The sequence below is a fragment of the Pimephales promelas genome, chromosome 17 (genome assembly GCF_988280905.1).
Source record: "Pimephales promelas chromosome 17, fPimPro1.hap1.1, whole genome shotgun sequence".
NCBI lineage: Eukaryota > Metazoa > Chordata > Actinopteri > Cypriniformes > Leuciscidae > Pimephales > Pimephales promelas.
Genome location: NC_142785.1, coordinates 30,319,550 through 30,335,650, shown reverse-complemented (window position 1 = coordinate 30,335,650; position 16,101 = coordinate 30,319,550). Strand labels below are relative to the sequence as shown.

At 36.6% G+C, this 16,101-nt stretch overlaps 1 protein-coding gene and 1 long non-coding RNA gene across 2 annotated transcripts in view; one reads left to right on the top strand and one right to left on the bottom strand.

The window, feature by feature from the left end:
• tcerg1l (transcription elongation regulator 1 like) overlaps positions 1-3,471 on the bottom strand; it is a 76,528-nt gene extending 73,057 nt beyond the window's left edge. Inside the window, exons 1-2 of the mRNA XM_039665340.2 lie at positions 2,939-3,471; positions 1,703-2,034 (exon numbers count right to left, since the gene is read on the bottom strand). Coding sequence (XP_039521274.1) covers positions 1,703-1,966 — 264 coding nt within the window. The 5' untranslated portion in view covers positions 1,967-2,034; positions 2,939-3,471. The remainder of the gene's footprint in view (positions 1-1,702; positions 2,035-2,938) is intronic.
• LOC120474758 (uncharacterized) overlaps positions 1-16,101 on the top strand; it is a 179,903-nt gene that overhangs the window by 114,647 nt on the left and 49,155 nt on the right. The window lies entirely within an intron of this gene.

Here is a 16,101-nt window from a genome sequence, read left to right as displayed (position 1 = left end):
AGATGATGCACAGAATTTTGATTTTCAGCTTTAACAGTTCACCAAAAGGGATGCTGATAAAACGTTATCATGCCCTGCACATCTCAATTCCTCCTGTCTGTAGTTTTAGGCAGCAGCTGCGAGTTGACTATAACCGTTCAAGAAATCTGATTCAAGATTTTTAATCAAGACCTTGAAAGGCATCTTGATTTCATTATCACAGCAAGTCATAATGCTCAGATCAAGAGTAAAACAAAACTGCCATAAAGGAATTAAATGAAATAGACACTTAATTGTAATAATGCAAAATAATAATAATAATAACAATAATAATAATAATATTTAAAAGTAAAAAAAAAACTGTTGCTTTACCTTCATAATTATGCATGTGCATAATGTATTTGCCTTTTCTTTTGGTACCAATTTAAAACTCAATTAGTTCTCTGATTTACAATATATTTTTTACATTTACTGCACCATCAGTCAGCATATAGCTGAAGATTTCACCCTAAGATTAATGTCCATTCTGTTTTGGCAAAGAAAAAGTAATTAGATTGAATAGGAATTCACGCAATAATTTGTGGTAATGACCTCTGACTTTTGGCCAAAAGAAGAACCATTAAAATAAACAAAATAATAATAAAAATAAATAAATATGTTTCCTTTTGAGATCATCTAAATTATCTAGATGATATTGTTCTCCTAGTTCACAAACTATACTCATGTAATATTTACAAATATTTATGATTCATCTTTTTCACAGGACTGTATACAGTTTAATTCTCCCAAGAATGTTCATCTCCCTAACATCACAAAAGCATGTAGTAAATCGTAATTCAATGTGATGCAAACTAATGGCTTCTTAAAAAAATCATGAGCCCTTCATTTACCCTTCCCAGCTTCCTGTTTCAATAATATGTCAATGCAGAAAAGAAAATGGCACTTTACTTTACTTGTCAGGGCACAGGGTCAGTGCATCAAAGGAAATTTCTTAATGCCTAACTTACTTAATGAGAGATCATGCAATATTTGCACTATTGCAAATAACAATTCCAGAATTTAATTACATTTCAGTACATTTGCACCTAAAACGTGAATAAATGGCATTTAATCACCTTATCATTGGGGCAATTATAAAGCATTTAATGACATTATAAAACTAAAATGAACTGTTCTAAGAAAAAATAATGTTGCATGTGCAAAGTCAGTAAAAAGACGCCACTAAGAGAAGCCACTTGATTTGACAAACATGTTTCATTAATAAAAGACATGGGTCTTGGAAAAGTAACGATTGTCTCCCAAAACCAACCCGATCTCACGACCAAGTCGTACGAATTCGACGAATGATTAAAAAGTGGCTAATTCGTAACAATTCATACGACCTCACTCGTACGAATTAATACGATTTTGCTAAATCGTACATATTTTACGAATTGGCCAATTCGTATGAATTCGTACGAATGACCTACCCCTTACCCCGCCCCTAAACTTAACCATCACGTGGGTTTAGACAAATCGTACGAATTAGTACGAGTGAGGTCGTACGAATTAGTACGAATTAGCCACTTTTTAATCATGCGTCGAATTCGTACGAATTGGTCGTGAGATAGTGTTGCCCAAAACACATAGAGTTTTAAACTGTAGGCTATAAATCGCCAACGCTATCTCACGACCAAATTGAAATCGCTCATGAAGTGGGTCTTTGCATCTAAAACCCTGTTACCTGAACACTGGGCAGACTGAACTGACTGATGGTCGCGGGTTCCGCGGCGGGAGCGCGCATCACAGGCACAAACGGATCGCAGGACATCTGCCATCCCGAGACTGCCTGAATCATCGGAGGAGGGCGAGAAGAGATGAGTACCGGAGGAGCAGAACCCACCCTACACAGTCTGGAGGTGTTCGGGACCATCCAGAGCCATGGAGGAGCTTCCGCGCTCACGTGCCACAGCTGAGGCTGAGCTTTAACGCGTTGGACCGGGATCATTCCTGCTGCATCCTACAACTCGGAAGAAGGATGGATGGAGACTAAGGAAGCTGTCAGTGCAGTGGACACTGAGAAAAAACACACACGTAAACACACACACACACACACACACACACACATTTGTCAGCACCCCAGCGTCTCCGATTGACAAAAATAGCAACGATAATGTTTCGTCATATGCAAAAAGTCTCTCAAAGTTACAGTATATCTTTATTTCACCACACATTCCATTATAATGGATAATTTTTTAATCTGCGTGGCCGAAACACAAAAATCCACGTAAGTAGCCTAGTCTATAGTCTGCTGTAAACATAAAAGTTGAGAAAATACAGATAATAGTTCAGATAACAAGACAATCCCAATCTGGAAAAAAAAAAAAAAAAAACAGTGAAATATAATAATCAGGCCCCCCTCCCAAATTCTGCAGCATGCATCCGCACAGGTGGATGTAAGACATCATCAAGAGAGCTTTTCCGTGTCTGAAATGGAAAAGTTATTCTGGCTCTTTCACTAAAATAAACCATAACTATACTGCGCAAGAAAATGATGTTTTGCTATTACTGCACTGTCCAAAAGCCCCTCAAAGTTGATGCACATTTTAGCACAAATTACAAAAGCAATAATAGGGTAATTACACATTTGTAAATTATTTTAACTGCATAACCTCCAATATATCACCACAGCACCTCTGATGTTTGCCTATTTCACCAGATAATCATATACAGTATAGCCTATCTCGTTAAGTTACGGTCATGAAATTCCGAATCTGATTCAAATAATAATGATTTTAAAAAGCCCTCTGAAACATAATAAATAAAGGCGCCTTTCAATGCTGCGCAACACATGCATGCATTGACTTAAAAAGATGGATGCAAGATAGGCTATTATCAAGAAAGCTTTTCTGTGAAACTTAAACGGAAAAGTTATTGTATAGCGTTTTTATTGACCAAAAATGCACGCATGCGAACTCACCTATGATATGTTTCAAACACCGCTTAGTTCAACATTTCATGTGTCTATTAGTGTTTCGCTGAAAATGAATAAATAATGCCAACTATAAACCGATCAATTAAAAACGGAACTGTATATGCAGACGACGGTTTCTGAGAATATCCTGTAAGAAAGGTGTCCAAAGTGTCCAAGGCGTTCACGCGCCTTGGCTCGCGCTCTCCATGTGCACGATCACAGCGGCGGGTTGTTCATTTCGCTCTCAAGATCTCCGTGGGAATCTCGTGGAAATCTGTTCACTGTCAACCCGATGATTCTCCAGCCTCCCGCAGTGGTGCCTCTTAAAGAATCTCAAAACCATTCCTCGTCACGATATAATCCTCTATCGCATGCTACAGAACTTGTGTATGTTTTGTAGAAAATCCTCGTTGATGAAGACATGCGACTGAGCTTCTGCTCAGCTGAAAGTCCTGGCAGTCCAGACCGGGCGCGTTTGCTTTCTGAGCGGACCTGATGGCGGCGTGCGCAGCACAGCACAGTGCGTCAGGACGCGCAAACACGCACAGCTCGCCCTCGCTCAGATGATCTGGTGATTAGAACATTTTGACAACTGTTTTAATCTATTAACGGTGACATGATTTACCTGGTTTGAAACCCATTTTACCCTCATGTTCTGTTTGGGGACCCCATGGGGCTTTTTTAAGACCTAATTAGAATACATAATAGTAGGCTATCTGAAAAGTGCATGCTTCAATCAGTTATAATCTGCCAATTTTTGATTGGGATCTGGCAACACATCCAAAGGGAAAATATCAAAATATGAATTATTTTAAAATAGGAAAAAAAAAACAGCTAACATATCGATGTAAACGACTGAAATATTGGTTTTGGTATATTAATCTATTGTCACTCAGTTTCTGTTCATAAAAAGGATGAACAAAGCACATTTGTCATCATTACAGAAGAAGTACCATGAGGAAATATAGCCTACATGGGGAGCCTTCCAATATTGTCTTGGTCAATGGGGGGGCCTTGGAGTCAAAAAGCTTTTCTTTTTCTTTTTTCCTCATCAATCAATCCTCTGTGATGACTTTGAAGCACAAGTCATCACATTTTTCTTACATCGCCAGGGGGTATGTTTCAACAGCCATATAGAGGGAAATCGAGGTTATCCAAAGTTTTTTTTCTTCTTCTTCTTTTGCCCACAGCTGGGCGTCTCGTCGGGGGTGGATCAACTCAAACTCTTGTGAATGTCACAAAATGCTGTGTGCGAACAAAAATGATATAATAAGTGGATTTGACACCCCAGCCTGAGTTTATACTGTTTGGAAGAGCACTGGAAGTGTGAAATGGAGTAATGGCTCAGGGCTGGTGACTGAAAGGTTACAGATTCAATTACCACAAAGTATAATCCATGAAGCATAACCCGGTGCCTAACCGCAGGCTGGATTATTCTGTAAGCAAAAACAGTAAGCAAGCATATTTATTGTAAGTGTATTATAAATAGACGTCCACTGTAAATGTCACTTGATCCACAGATGATACTTCAGTACTTGCTAAAGAGATTTCTTCTCCAACTCAGAATATCTGTATTAAAGTTTCAGTTAAAAGTAAGAATAAAACCGACATTTTTACAGTAAAAAAGCGGCAGCTGTGGTTGCCAGAACTTTACCGTTAAAAATATGGTAGTAACGTTAATGGTTTTACAGACTTAACTTAAAATTTACAGTAATTAACTGTATTTCATTTTCTGATAAAATGTTGATTTACCAATTTTTTGATATATTGATATCTGTTTTGTACCTTTGTATTACACTGACAACCAACAGTCATCACTGCAGTGATGATAATTATATGAGCAATCAAAGCTCATCACAGGTAGTCTTTCATAAGATTAATACTTATATAAAGAATCTGCACAGTCTCATTCACACAAACATTAAACACCATCATGGTAATGCAATAAACATTAATGTAACAACATTGAATGTAACATAAAACGCTAATCTACATAACTGATTAGAACAAAAAAAAAAGAAAACTATGAGGAACCATATTTCAACAAAAATATAAAATGTGAAGTGTCACATGTGTCACAATTGTAGGAATGTCAATTTACGTTTTTTTCTCTGTAAATTATACAATAAGTTGTTCTTTTTCACTTTCAAAAACTGTAAATTTATCGGTATTTTACAATAAAATTATATCACAGTTATTTACCGTATAGTATGGAAACTTTCTATTAACCATTTAACAGTTTTGCACAGCAGCATTTTTACAGTCTTTTACCGATTTAATCACGATTATTTTTTACAGTGAAGTTTGAAGTCCGTAAATGTTTTAATGTTTTTGAAATGTCTCTTATGCTCACTAAAGCTGCGTTTATTTGACCAAAAATACAATAATATATTAATATTGTGAAATATATTCACAATTTAAAATAATGTTCATATATATACAGTATTTTCAAAGGTAATTAATGCCTGTGAGTAAAGCTAAATTGTCAGCATCATTAGTGTCACATGACACTTCAGAAATCATTCTAATATGCTGATTTGCTGCTCAAGAAACATTTCTGATTATTATTTTGTGATTACTGTGATACAACCGTGACTTTTTTTCAGGAATCTTTAATGAATGGAAAATTCGAATGAACAGCGTGTATTTTAAATGATTATTTTTGTATCATTATAAATGTCTTTACTCTATATGTAAATTTATATGTATGTGTATTTGTATATGTGTGTATATACTTCAATGTATAACTAGGGTAGGTTCATAAGTTCTGGGAGTGAAAGAGAACTCAAGAGTTTGACTTGAAATTGAGGAAACCCCTAGGCCATGACTTCTTCATTTTCTCCAACAAAAATCTTAAGCCGTGTGGTCTCACACCCCAGGCTCTCCCATAGTTCTGTTTCGTGTCCTTTTAAAAATTGGTTGTGCCCATAATTAGTGACTGTTGCCCCTTTCATTCACCCTCCTAGATTGGTTGGAGAGAGAGAGGCTGGATACCCACGGCTGTCCGTGGCACAGAATATCAGTGCTGTGGCGATAGAGATTATTTGACTGAGCCTGTTCAGTTGTGATATTCCAGTTTTGGGGTCTGCCGTAGGAGTTGTCATTTCTCTGAAGGGAATATCTGGATGCAGAAATGACATTTTCGAACCATTTCTGATTGGGTAAAACCTTACATTCAATCACACAGTGTGTTTAATCCCTGAGGCTGGTCTTACTTTGGATTCTGTGAGCATGAGGAAAGCATGTCAGAATTTATTCAGCATTACAAAAATATTCAGAAAACAGGTTCCGCAATTATCACCTTGGTTACCTGAGCATCCGCTTATAGTGCTGTTTGGCACAAAGGACTTTAATTTATATTTTAATAGTATTAAAAAGAGAGACGATCCATTGTGAACGGTGTCTTACCCGGAGGAACTGGCTTGGCATGGTCCCACAATACTATTGAAACATAATTGCCTTGACATCGAAAGGCTTTGGACTATTTGTTTCAGTGAAAACATGAATGTTAAACACCCTTCACAGCTGGACGCATGATTATGCTAAGACAGAGCACATGGTGAGGTTAATTACAGGGTCAAGCTGGAGTATTTATGGACACAATTACTACCGTTTTATGATTAAAGATTCTTTCAAGCACAGTGAAACTCATTTATATGAATGTGTTTAGTGCACAAATAAACAAAATGACACAATTTTGCGGTAACACTTCGTTTTAATGTGTCCTTGTGACACGTTATACTTTTTTATAACTGTAGAGATAACTATAAATTAGGCACAATTAACCCTAACCCTAAAATAAGTACATAGTTAATTACTATTATACAGATAATTATTGAGTGTATAATTACCCTCCTCATTACTTAGTTTTTAAAGTTAGACATCAACGTCAGTAGTATTCCTCAATCAATTCTTAAAAAAAAAAATATATATATATTATTATAAAAGAATGTCTGTTTTCTTATTATTTTTTGTAATTTTTGTTACAGTATAAAGATATGTTTTCGGGACAACAATAATTGAATCTTTGGTTATTAAATAAGTGCAATTCACCTTTATTCCACAAGGTGGCAATGTCTGATACACAATGATGTTTCACTCATAGTTACCGCAGGCAGAAAACAAAAGAATAGGAAGTATCATCAGCAACATTTTAAATGGTACAGCGATTTACTGCAAGGCAAAAATACTGAATGCAATCAAATATTGGTGTTACTGTCATTTGATGGTCTATCTGGGGAAGAAGATAAAGACCTGAATATGTAATAATGATTGGCAAAACATTCATGGTGTAACCACTTTCGCTACTGATTACAAAATATGTAAAATAAAAAGCTACATTTCTGGACCATCACCAACTAGAACTGGAAAAAAATGTCTATTTTCAAACAGGTTTCCCAACACTTTTCTCATCTCTCTTCAGTCAGACTAAAAAAAGTGTTTTGGCTGAAACGCTATTGGAGTACAAAAAAAAAAAAAAAAAAAAAAAACCTAGGCTGTTTTTTTCGTTTTAAAATCATTTAAAGTTGTTACAAGGAAAATCGTTTAAAGTTGTTACATCTATTCATCTACAAAAATACTGTGAAAGTGCATTTTGGGTCATTTATCTGTGAAGCATTTGATACAAGTCAACTATTTTGTGGAGATTAAAACTTCCAGTTATAAAAGTTTAAATAAATAACCGAAGATTTAATAAGAGCAACACAGACTTTACATTTTAGAGAAAAAAAAAATAACACAGCATTGGTGTCTCTCATTAAAACACCTGATAACAGAACATGAGGTTTAAATAGCCGTCAGTAGTTATTTACATCTATAATTATTTAAATGATATAAAGCAGGTGGGCTAGGGGGTTGAAAGATGACTATAACTTATTCAAAGTAATTTATATTCAAATAATTAAAAATGCTTACATTTAAATGAATTATTTTAGTCTATTAACATTCAAAAAAGTTTGACAACTAGCAGCTTAATAACAAGTAAAATGTGTATAAAGTGTTTTTGTGTTATAGCCTCAGGATAGCATTGTTCCTGAATCTGGTCATTTACACGTGTGCCTTTAGCTTGGGAAGTCAGAGGTTTTCCCTGTGTTCTGCTTGCTTGTTTTAATGCCAGATTCTGGGACAGTCATATTCCCATCACTTGTGCTGTATTACAAAAGTGCTTGTTCATACTACAGCTGCCGCAGGCATTGGAAAGTTGATGTACCGCTTCTGTTCAGGAAAGTGTTGATTGTACAGGCAGGATCCTGTGACTTCTGGGATGAAAACAATGATTGGGGGCATTGGTGTGGTGGTGTAGCACTTAAACGAACAGTTTAGAAAGTCGCTCTTTCTCTACATTCTTCTGTGGAACACAAAGTTGCAAATTCACAGCAAATGTCACTGTAGGACTTATATGTTCAAGTTGCTACATTCAGCAAAATTAAATTTAACAAAATCAATACTTATATTCAGCTGTTCTTTTGAACTTTCTATTCATTAAAGAAAATAAAAGTGCCCCTATTATGGTTTTTTAAATATTCCCTTTCATACACTTAGTTTGTGAATGTAAACGTTCTGCAAAGTTGTAAAGTAGTCAAAAGTGCATGATAAAATAAAGTTATTGTTTCCCAAAACAAAGAAAGTATTGACTCAGGAGGGTATGCAAGTGGAAATGCGCCTGCCCGATTGGGGGCCAGCCCAAGTGGACCTTTAAATTAGAATGAGGGAGTAGGCTACATTTTTAATTATATATATTTTTAAATATATATATATATATATATATATATATATATATATATATATATATATATATATATTTGTTTGCATGTCACATGTAGTCATTTCTTGTTTCTCTGTAATTTATTGTGTGCATTTGTTATTTGTTGCACCACACGGCTGCCGTAGCTATGACATTCGTTTAATGACGCTGCAAGAGCAAACGCTGCATCGCATTGCCACGCCAAAAAAAAAAGAAAAAAAGAAAAAAGAAAAGCGATGGGAGATGTCACTGTTGCTTCACCGACTCATTTTCAAAACTGAATTTGATTTGCGGGGCACCAAGCAACAGAACTTTCTATTGAGAATACACGAAGCCATGAATTAAACACCAAGGACTGGATGGATAAATTTGCCAAAAGAAAAGGCCTGGAAAACGCAACTAAAATGAGTGAGTAGTTTTTACATTTTGGGCCTCTGTGGCAAGATCGTCTGTGTTTGCATGCAGTAGCCTAGATTATTATTGACATTTGAGCTTTGGTTAGTTTAGGCTTTTTATAGTTCCGTTTTGGTTGTGAAATGCTGTTGGGTAACGCAGTGTGTGTTTTTGCATGGCAGCTAATTTTTTTTTTTTTTTTTTTTTTTTTTTTTTTGTTGTTGTTGCAGTGAACGTCTATAAATGTACCTTCGATATATTTAAAAATAAAAAAATAAAAACAATTTAAAAACAAACATTTTTTTTTTAAATAGCATATGGGCTTGGTACTGATTAACAATGCCTCTGCCTTGTGTGGTTGCTTATATCGCTGGAAAAGAAATTTGCATAATGCCCGCCTACTGTATGTTGTCATCCACCGAATCTCCTCGAATCTCGGGACCCTAACTGGAATCGCTAAACACTTGCTCTTGAAATGAGCAAGTACTCGGTTTATTTGGACCAACTTGCTCCAGAATCATAACTTGTAAGTATGAATAATTATTGATGATATATTTTCTACCAGGTGTACAAAATAGTAGTTTTTTGTTTTATATTCTGGATGAATAGTTCTGCAAATCAGCTGTGGCCCACTAATACCTAAAACTGTGTTAATGTTTTATATTGTAAAAATAATTCACAACATTACTGTTTTTTGTTTGTTTGTTTTTTTTTTTTTTTACCAGAACTATCCAAAATAACCAGCTTGGACAAGTATAGAAATTCATACTGGCCTACGCTGGTCTTTTCACTGGGGAATACAGAAAAACACATGCACATCATTACCCTTCTGACTTTAATAATTATAGTGAATCAATTTCCTCACTTTCATCACTGCATGGGCTAAAATTCCCCTTTTGTTTCCCACTCCTAATGGATGCATTTATCAAACCGGTCTTTCCGCGTGGCAAAGGTTTCACCTAGACTTCAGAGTCAAGGACCACTCAGAGATCGACTGCGGTCCTGAACACAAGTAATGTACATAGTTACGGGCCGGTGTACGGGCAAAGCCACCTACCTTCCCCAAACAGAGTCACGCAGCAATTTGTTCAAAATGGCAAGGGATATGAAAAAAAGCACTAAAGCAGTTATCTGCACAAAACACATCTTTTTTTTTTTCTTTTTTTTTTGTTTAATTGCCTGAAAACGATTTTTACCTTACAAAAACAAGGACACTATTACAGGCATGCAGGTAAGAATTTGTCTTGAACATCAGCAAAACTCTGAGATTTGATCAAATCAAATATTTTCTTACAAGGTTCACATGTTTAAAATAGTCACAGACCTGACATGGTGTCCTTAAACAAGCTTTATTCAAGGAAGAGATACCATTGACGTGTTGTGAAACGCATGATTGGTGTTCTGTTTAGCTGTGGTGTGTTAAGGTGTTGGACACGAGCGAAGGGAAGAATCCCTGGAGGAATCACATCCTGTCTGCATGTCACACCAAACTGCTGTTCAACCACCTGTACTTTGCACATTAAAAAAAAAAAAAAAACTGTCTAAAGAAAATCAAATTTTCTGCTTTTTAAAGATGCTGCTGTTTGATGGATTAAGGGTCAAACTCAATTCAAATTTAACAGAAAAGTTTCAATATTTCCAAAGAATGTATGTAGAATGTCCTGTTATGCATTCATCTTACTTTTTTTCATATATAGAAAATTTATTTAAGACTACTTTTTGCCATCGTCCGTTCGGAAAAAAGTATTTTATATTCACCAAGGCTCGTATTTATTTGATCAAAAATATAGTTGAAACAGAAATATTGTGAAATATTATTACATTTTTAATAATAACTGTTTTAAATGTAATACATTTTTAAAATGTAATTTATTCCTGTGATGCAAAGCTGAATTTTCAGCATCATTACTCCAGTCTTCACTCTTCAGTGTCACATGATCCTTCAGAAGTCCTTGTACTGCTCAAAAATTCAAAGATTCTTCTTGAAGTTTAAAAAACAGTATTTATTTTAAATGGAAATCTTTTGCAACAGTATATCTTCACTGTCACTTTCGATCCATTTAATATATTCTCGCTGTTAATGAAAGTTTAATGAATGAAAAGGTTTTATTTTTATAATTAATGAAAGTATTAATTTCTTGCATTAAAACAATTACTGACCCCATTGTTTTTAACTTTTAAAACTTTTATCAAACTTTTTATCGACTTTTAAAAAACAAATACATGCAAACTACTTCACATTCCTTTAGATGTGTGCTTCGATTTCATTCCACTGCTGCTCTCTAATCTACTTGTATTCAGAAATCCTTGTTATTAGCGACACTGGTGGCCATTAAAGGGTCATTCCACCTCTGGAAAGATGAATGTGTATTTAAAATGGGTAATTTATGTAGAAGAAATGTGAAATTATTTTTGAATATTTGAGGCTTATGTGGACGAAAGACAACAACTCCCAGAATGCACTTGCTTCACTGCCCTAGGAGGCCACGCCTACCGGTAACAGAGCACAGTAGTTAAACAACAAGTCTAGGCTATTAGTGAGTCTCCGTGATGAGTTTACCCAAAAATGTTTTTCGAGATCGCCCAAAATGTCCGGGATTCGGCTTTTGCGTTCTACAGTCGCCATTCATCATGTTCACTCGCAAGCAGGACGAGTGAGGGCCGCGGGAGAACGGCGGCGTGATTACCGATGAGCGACACCTGTGAGACGCACCGGTCTCATATCTCTCACAGAGGAGCGGGAATTTTCTTAGCAATGTTAAAACGCACATCAACCGATCACTTGTTTAGTGTTCATGTAAACACTACATTCAGATTCACCAATCAGAATGAATTCAGTTAGAATGAAACAAAAACTCTGAATGGCGACTGCAGAAAGCAAAAGCTGAATCCCGGACATCGACGGCCAGGCATGTCCGGGAAAAAGAGGACATGTCTGGGTAACCCCTAAAGTTACTACTCATCTTTCTCCACAGAACAAGAGCCTGCTAGCTTAGCTTCCAAAAAAAGATGGCTGACACTATGTGTAATCCCAATCCTCCATAATGCACCCGTCTGCGTGTTCAGTACCTTCGTCCATATTTTCAAAAAGTTTCTGCCGGTAAAAAATCACATGCACTGGCACTAATCTGTGATAGGTTGCACACGTAAATGTCACATTCTTTTGATTTTCTTGGCGAAAACAAACCCAGTCCTTAAAATCTAAATCAAGTCTAGGCTTTCAGAGACGGCCTATAAGAAGTCGCGGAGTGTGAACTGCTGTCCCACATACCCATCAGGCTTGATAACTAAATCAAGAATTGTTCCTTTCAGCGCTCCATCTCTAAACTCGATCTCGATCTGGAGTCAAGGGCTACTCCATCATGAAGCCAGCTAGGTCTATTTCACTTACAATTACCCATGATACCCTGTGGACCCTGGCACATCTGTGATAGTGATCATATGGGAGGTCTGTTACTGGAATTGGCAGAGGGTATTCAGACCCCAAGAGTCTCATAAAGCCTCAGATCAAATCAACTTCTACCTTTCACTCAGCTTCTGTCACACTTCATCTAAAGAAGCAGGCGTCTGCTTAACTTACCATAGAACATCTACTAATGCTCCATTTAGACCCCCCAAAAAGACCTAAAAGCAAAACTGTGGGTTTGCTGTTATTATGACCTAGATTTCCTTTCTGATCTTCACCATAATCAAAAGACACTTTGATGCTTCATTACTGATACTGCCAGCACTATGAAATTATATATATATATATATATATATATATATATATATATATATATATATTCCACATTGTAAATTGCTTCAGTGACCTGAAGTATTTGAGCACTTTATTCACATTTAAAATATCACAGCACTAGAGAACAAAATATCAAAGCAAGCATCCTCCGCAACCAATGATGCAGAAGCTATTCTCAGAACATTGTTGTATATTAACAAGATTCAGTTTTGTCTATAGAAAGGATGTCTAAAGTAATGTAAGCCCCTGCAGTTTAAGTTTCTGTCGATAAATGTGTCTGCCAAATGCATAAATGTAAGTATACATCTGTATAAAGCCAGAGACTATTTATATAGAGACATGCCGCTTCCTCAATCCTCAATACAACTATTCTGAAAACCCGTAACACCAAATATGGGGGTTGTATGCACATGCCCCGCCCCTCCCGCTGGAAAGCCATTTGTCTGATTTTTAACAGTCAACCTGGGCAACATGACATCATGACTTTTGCGTAAACATACATGCCACTTTCAAGTCCTGTATAACCTGTAGGGGAAAAGGCATTTTAAACCTTTTTTTGGGGCAAAGTCATCAAACTTTTGCAGTGAGTTTTTTTAATCATATTTTACTGCTGTTTCTATACATGCAGTTTTTATGTCCCGGTCACCAGTGAAAGTGCAGGTCTGACTCTCTGACCATTCATTTAGATAGGAGCCTGGTCTTGTTAGTCCAAAATAGCTGCCAAGATGGCAGCCGAGTGGCACGGACTTTGATAAAGCTCTCCGTTAGCTTTACCTTTTCTTCTCAATAGCAGTTGCTCGGTCGGCAGATGCAGCTGAAAGAGCAGTGTATGCTGCACAACAAAATCAAGTTATGTTTTATATATTTTATATATATATATATATATATATATATATTTATGTCATCAAAGTAGAAAGTTACTTTGCCTACATAATTATGTAGTTCCAGCATCTACCAGCAGAGGCAAGCACAATCTGAATCTTGACCCCCTGGTCTACATCTACATCTAGAAGCTTAGACTTGCTGTCAGTCATATAGCAGACCTTTCTTTTGTCTATGTAATTGAATGGAATCATGGCTTGTTGTACTAGAGAAAATCCATCTGGAACAAGAAGTCCTGCCTTACATATTTGCAGGAACAAACAAGCCGCTTTGGACGCAGTCCCAGATCTAAATAAAGAAAGCTCGTAGGCTATCAGGTGTAATGCAGACGACACGGACACACATGGTTACGCCTATATACAGCTTTAATGAGCAAGCTAGTTTAATGAGATAATTGGCTGTGTGCAGCTTTCCTCTCTTCCTTTGGCAGCCACCAGCTTCCCAATAGCCATCTCTGTTCTAAACGCAGAATAATATTCAGCTGATGACTGCCTGCATCTAATGTCTCATGAGCTCTTGGGCAAGGCAAATTCAATTTCTTTGCCATAAAAATGCTTCTGAAATAATCCAATCCCATTCCGACTCATCTCTTTGCTGCCTGCTCTTTCAGGCAAACGCTGCTGATGCTGAATACTAAACGATGGGCTTTTTCCCATCCCTCTATCCCCGAGCACCCAGCGTCGAGGCGACGGAAGACCCGGTAAGAATGAGCCTGTGATGAGTCTCCTCAGCTGAACGAAGGAACCAGCGGAGCTCAACTCTGGAGATCGATAATGCTCTCTGGAAGAGCCCGTGGCCCACTTTCTGAAGAGACACTGCTTTAATCTTCTTGGAAAACAGTAATGTGTTTGTCCTGCCTCTTGTATTAGTATTCGGCATTCGAATGATGAATCTGCGCGTCGACGAACGGCTTTCCAACTAATTCTGCACATAGCTTTCAATTTCGGTGACATCCTTCATTTATCCCAGAAGCAACTCAAAGTGCTTTATGTTCTAGCAAAACAAGAATTTAGAATAAACAGATAAACATGTGGGAAGAAAAATTTTGATGTAAACAAGCAAACTGTTACTTTTAAAGCTGTCACTGATACAATAGCAAGATATGTTCTATGAATTTTGACCTACTGCTACCCTGACAAGACCATTTATTATGCTTCAAGCTCAACTCTATAGTAAAGTACACACCTTAAAGAGATAATGAAACTGCTTAGAGAGGAAAAAAAGAAGGAAAGAAACTCCAAAAAGGATTAATGTAAGCTGATGGGGAGCTGAAAGCATGGGGTCTTTATTGTTGTATTAAAGGGTTAGTTCACCCAAAAATGAAAATTAAGTCATTAATTACTCACCCCCATGCTGTACCAACCCCGTAAGACCTTCGTTCGTCTTCGGAACACAAATGAAGATATTTTTGATTAAATTTGAGAGCTGTATAACTACCACATTGGCTCCTAAGGGACTGCCTCTTGACGGCCCAGAAAGTCAATGAAGAAAATGTTTAAATATCCCAAGTGACTACCGTGGCTCAACTATATGTTTATCAAGCGACGCGAATACTTTTTGTGCGAAAAAACAAACAAAAATTTCTAAAGTTTATTCGACTATTTCTTTTCTTCCTTGTAGGCCAGAAACGAGATTTCCTTAGATTTCCACGACGCATGCGCGAGAATTGCGATCTGAAGTAGTGTAAGCTGGTGTAAGCAGATCGCAAATCTCGCGCATGCGTCGTGGAAATCCATAAGGAAATCTTGTTTCATATTCATCATAAACTCAAAATATTATGTTATCTGAACCACATAAATTATTTGAGTTGATTTGACAAAAGAAAAAATGTTGTGATTACAAATCATGAAATATTTTTTTTTACAGTGTAGTAGAAGTTCTGAATGGCCAGTTGAAAAATAGAAAATAGAAAAAGTGTACATTTTATTTGAGTATAAGAATTGGCAGAGAGATGATATCGATCTTACAATATGGCATTGAAGATGTATAAATTAGCTACTTCATAAACTATATTCGGACCCATGCACTGGACTGCAGCAAAAAAACAGTTACGAATAAACTCTTTCTTTTCAAAAGTCCTTGCTGTTTTAGATTAGAGAGCAAACAAAGGATCTTTGTTTACTTTCGATAGAGCATTGAGCTGTCATAGCAGTGAACCCCCTCGAGTGTGTTTGAAAGGCAGTGCGAGACGTGTCACAGACTGATTCTTCAACATCTCTATAATCAGAACAGCTGAGAGCCGTTTATACTTCACTCGGATCAAATAAAACTCAACAGAGCTGAAGTGAGAACAACAATATGTCTCCGCTGTTGCAAGTCAGTGCAGTCTTTTTGTTCTGAAAGTATATAATTGCCCACCTTATTTTGTTTTCATTTCCACGATCCCTTGGTAGTGCTATCGTAAATGCGTAG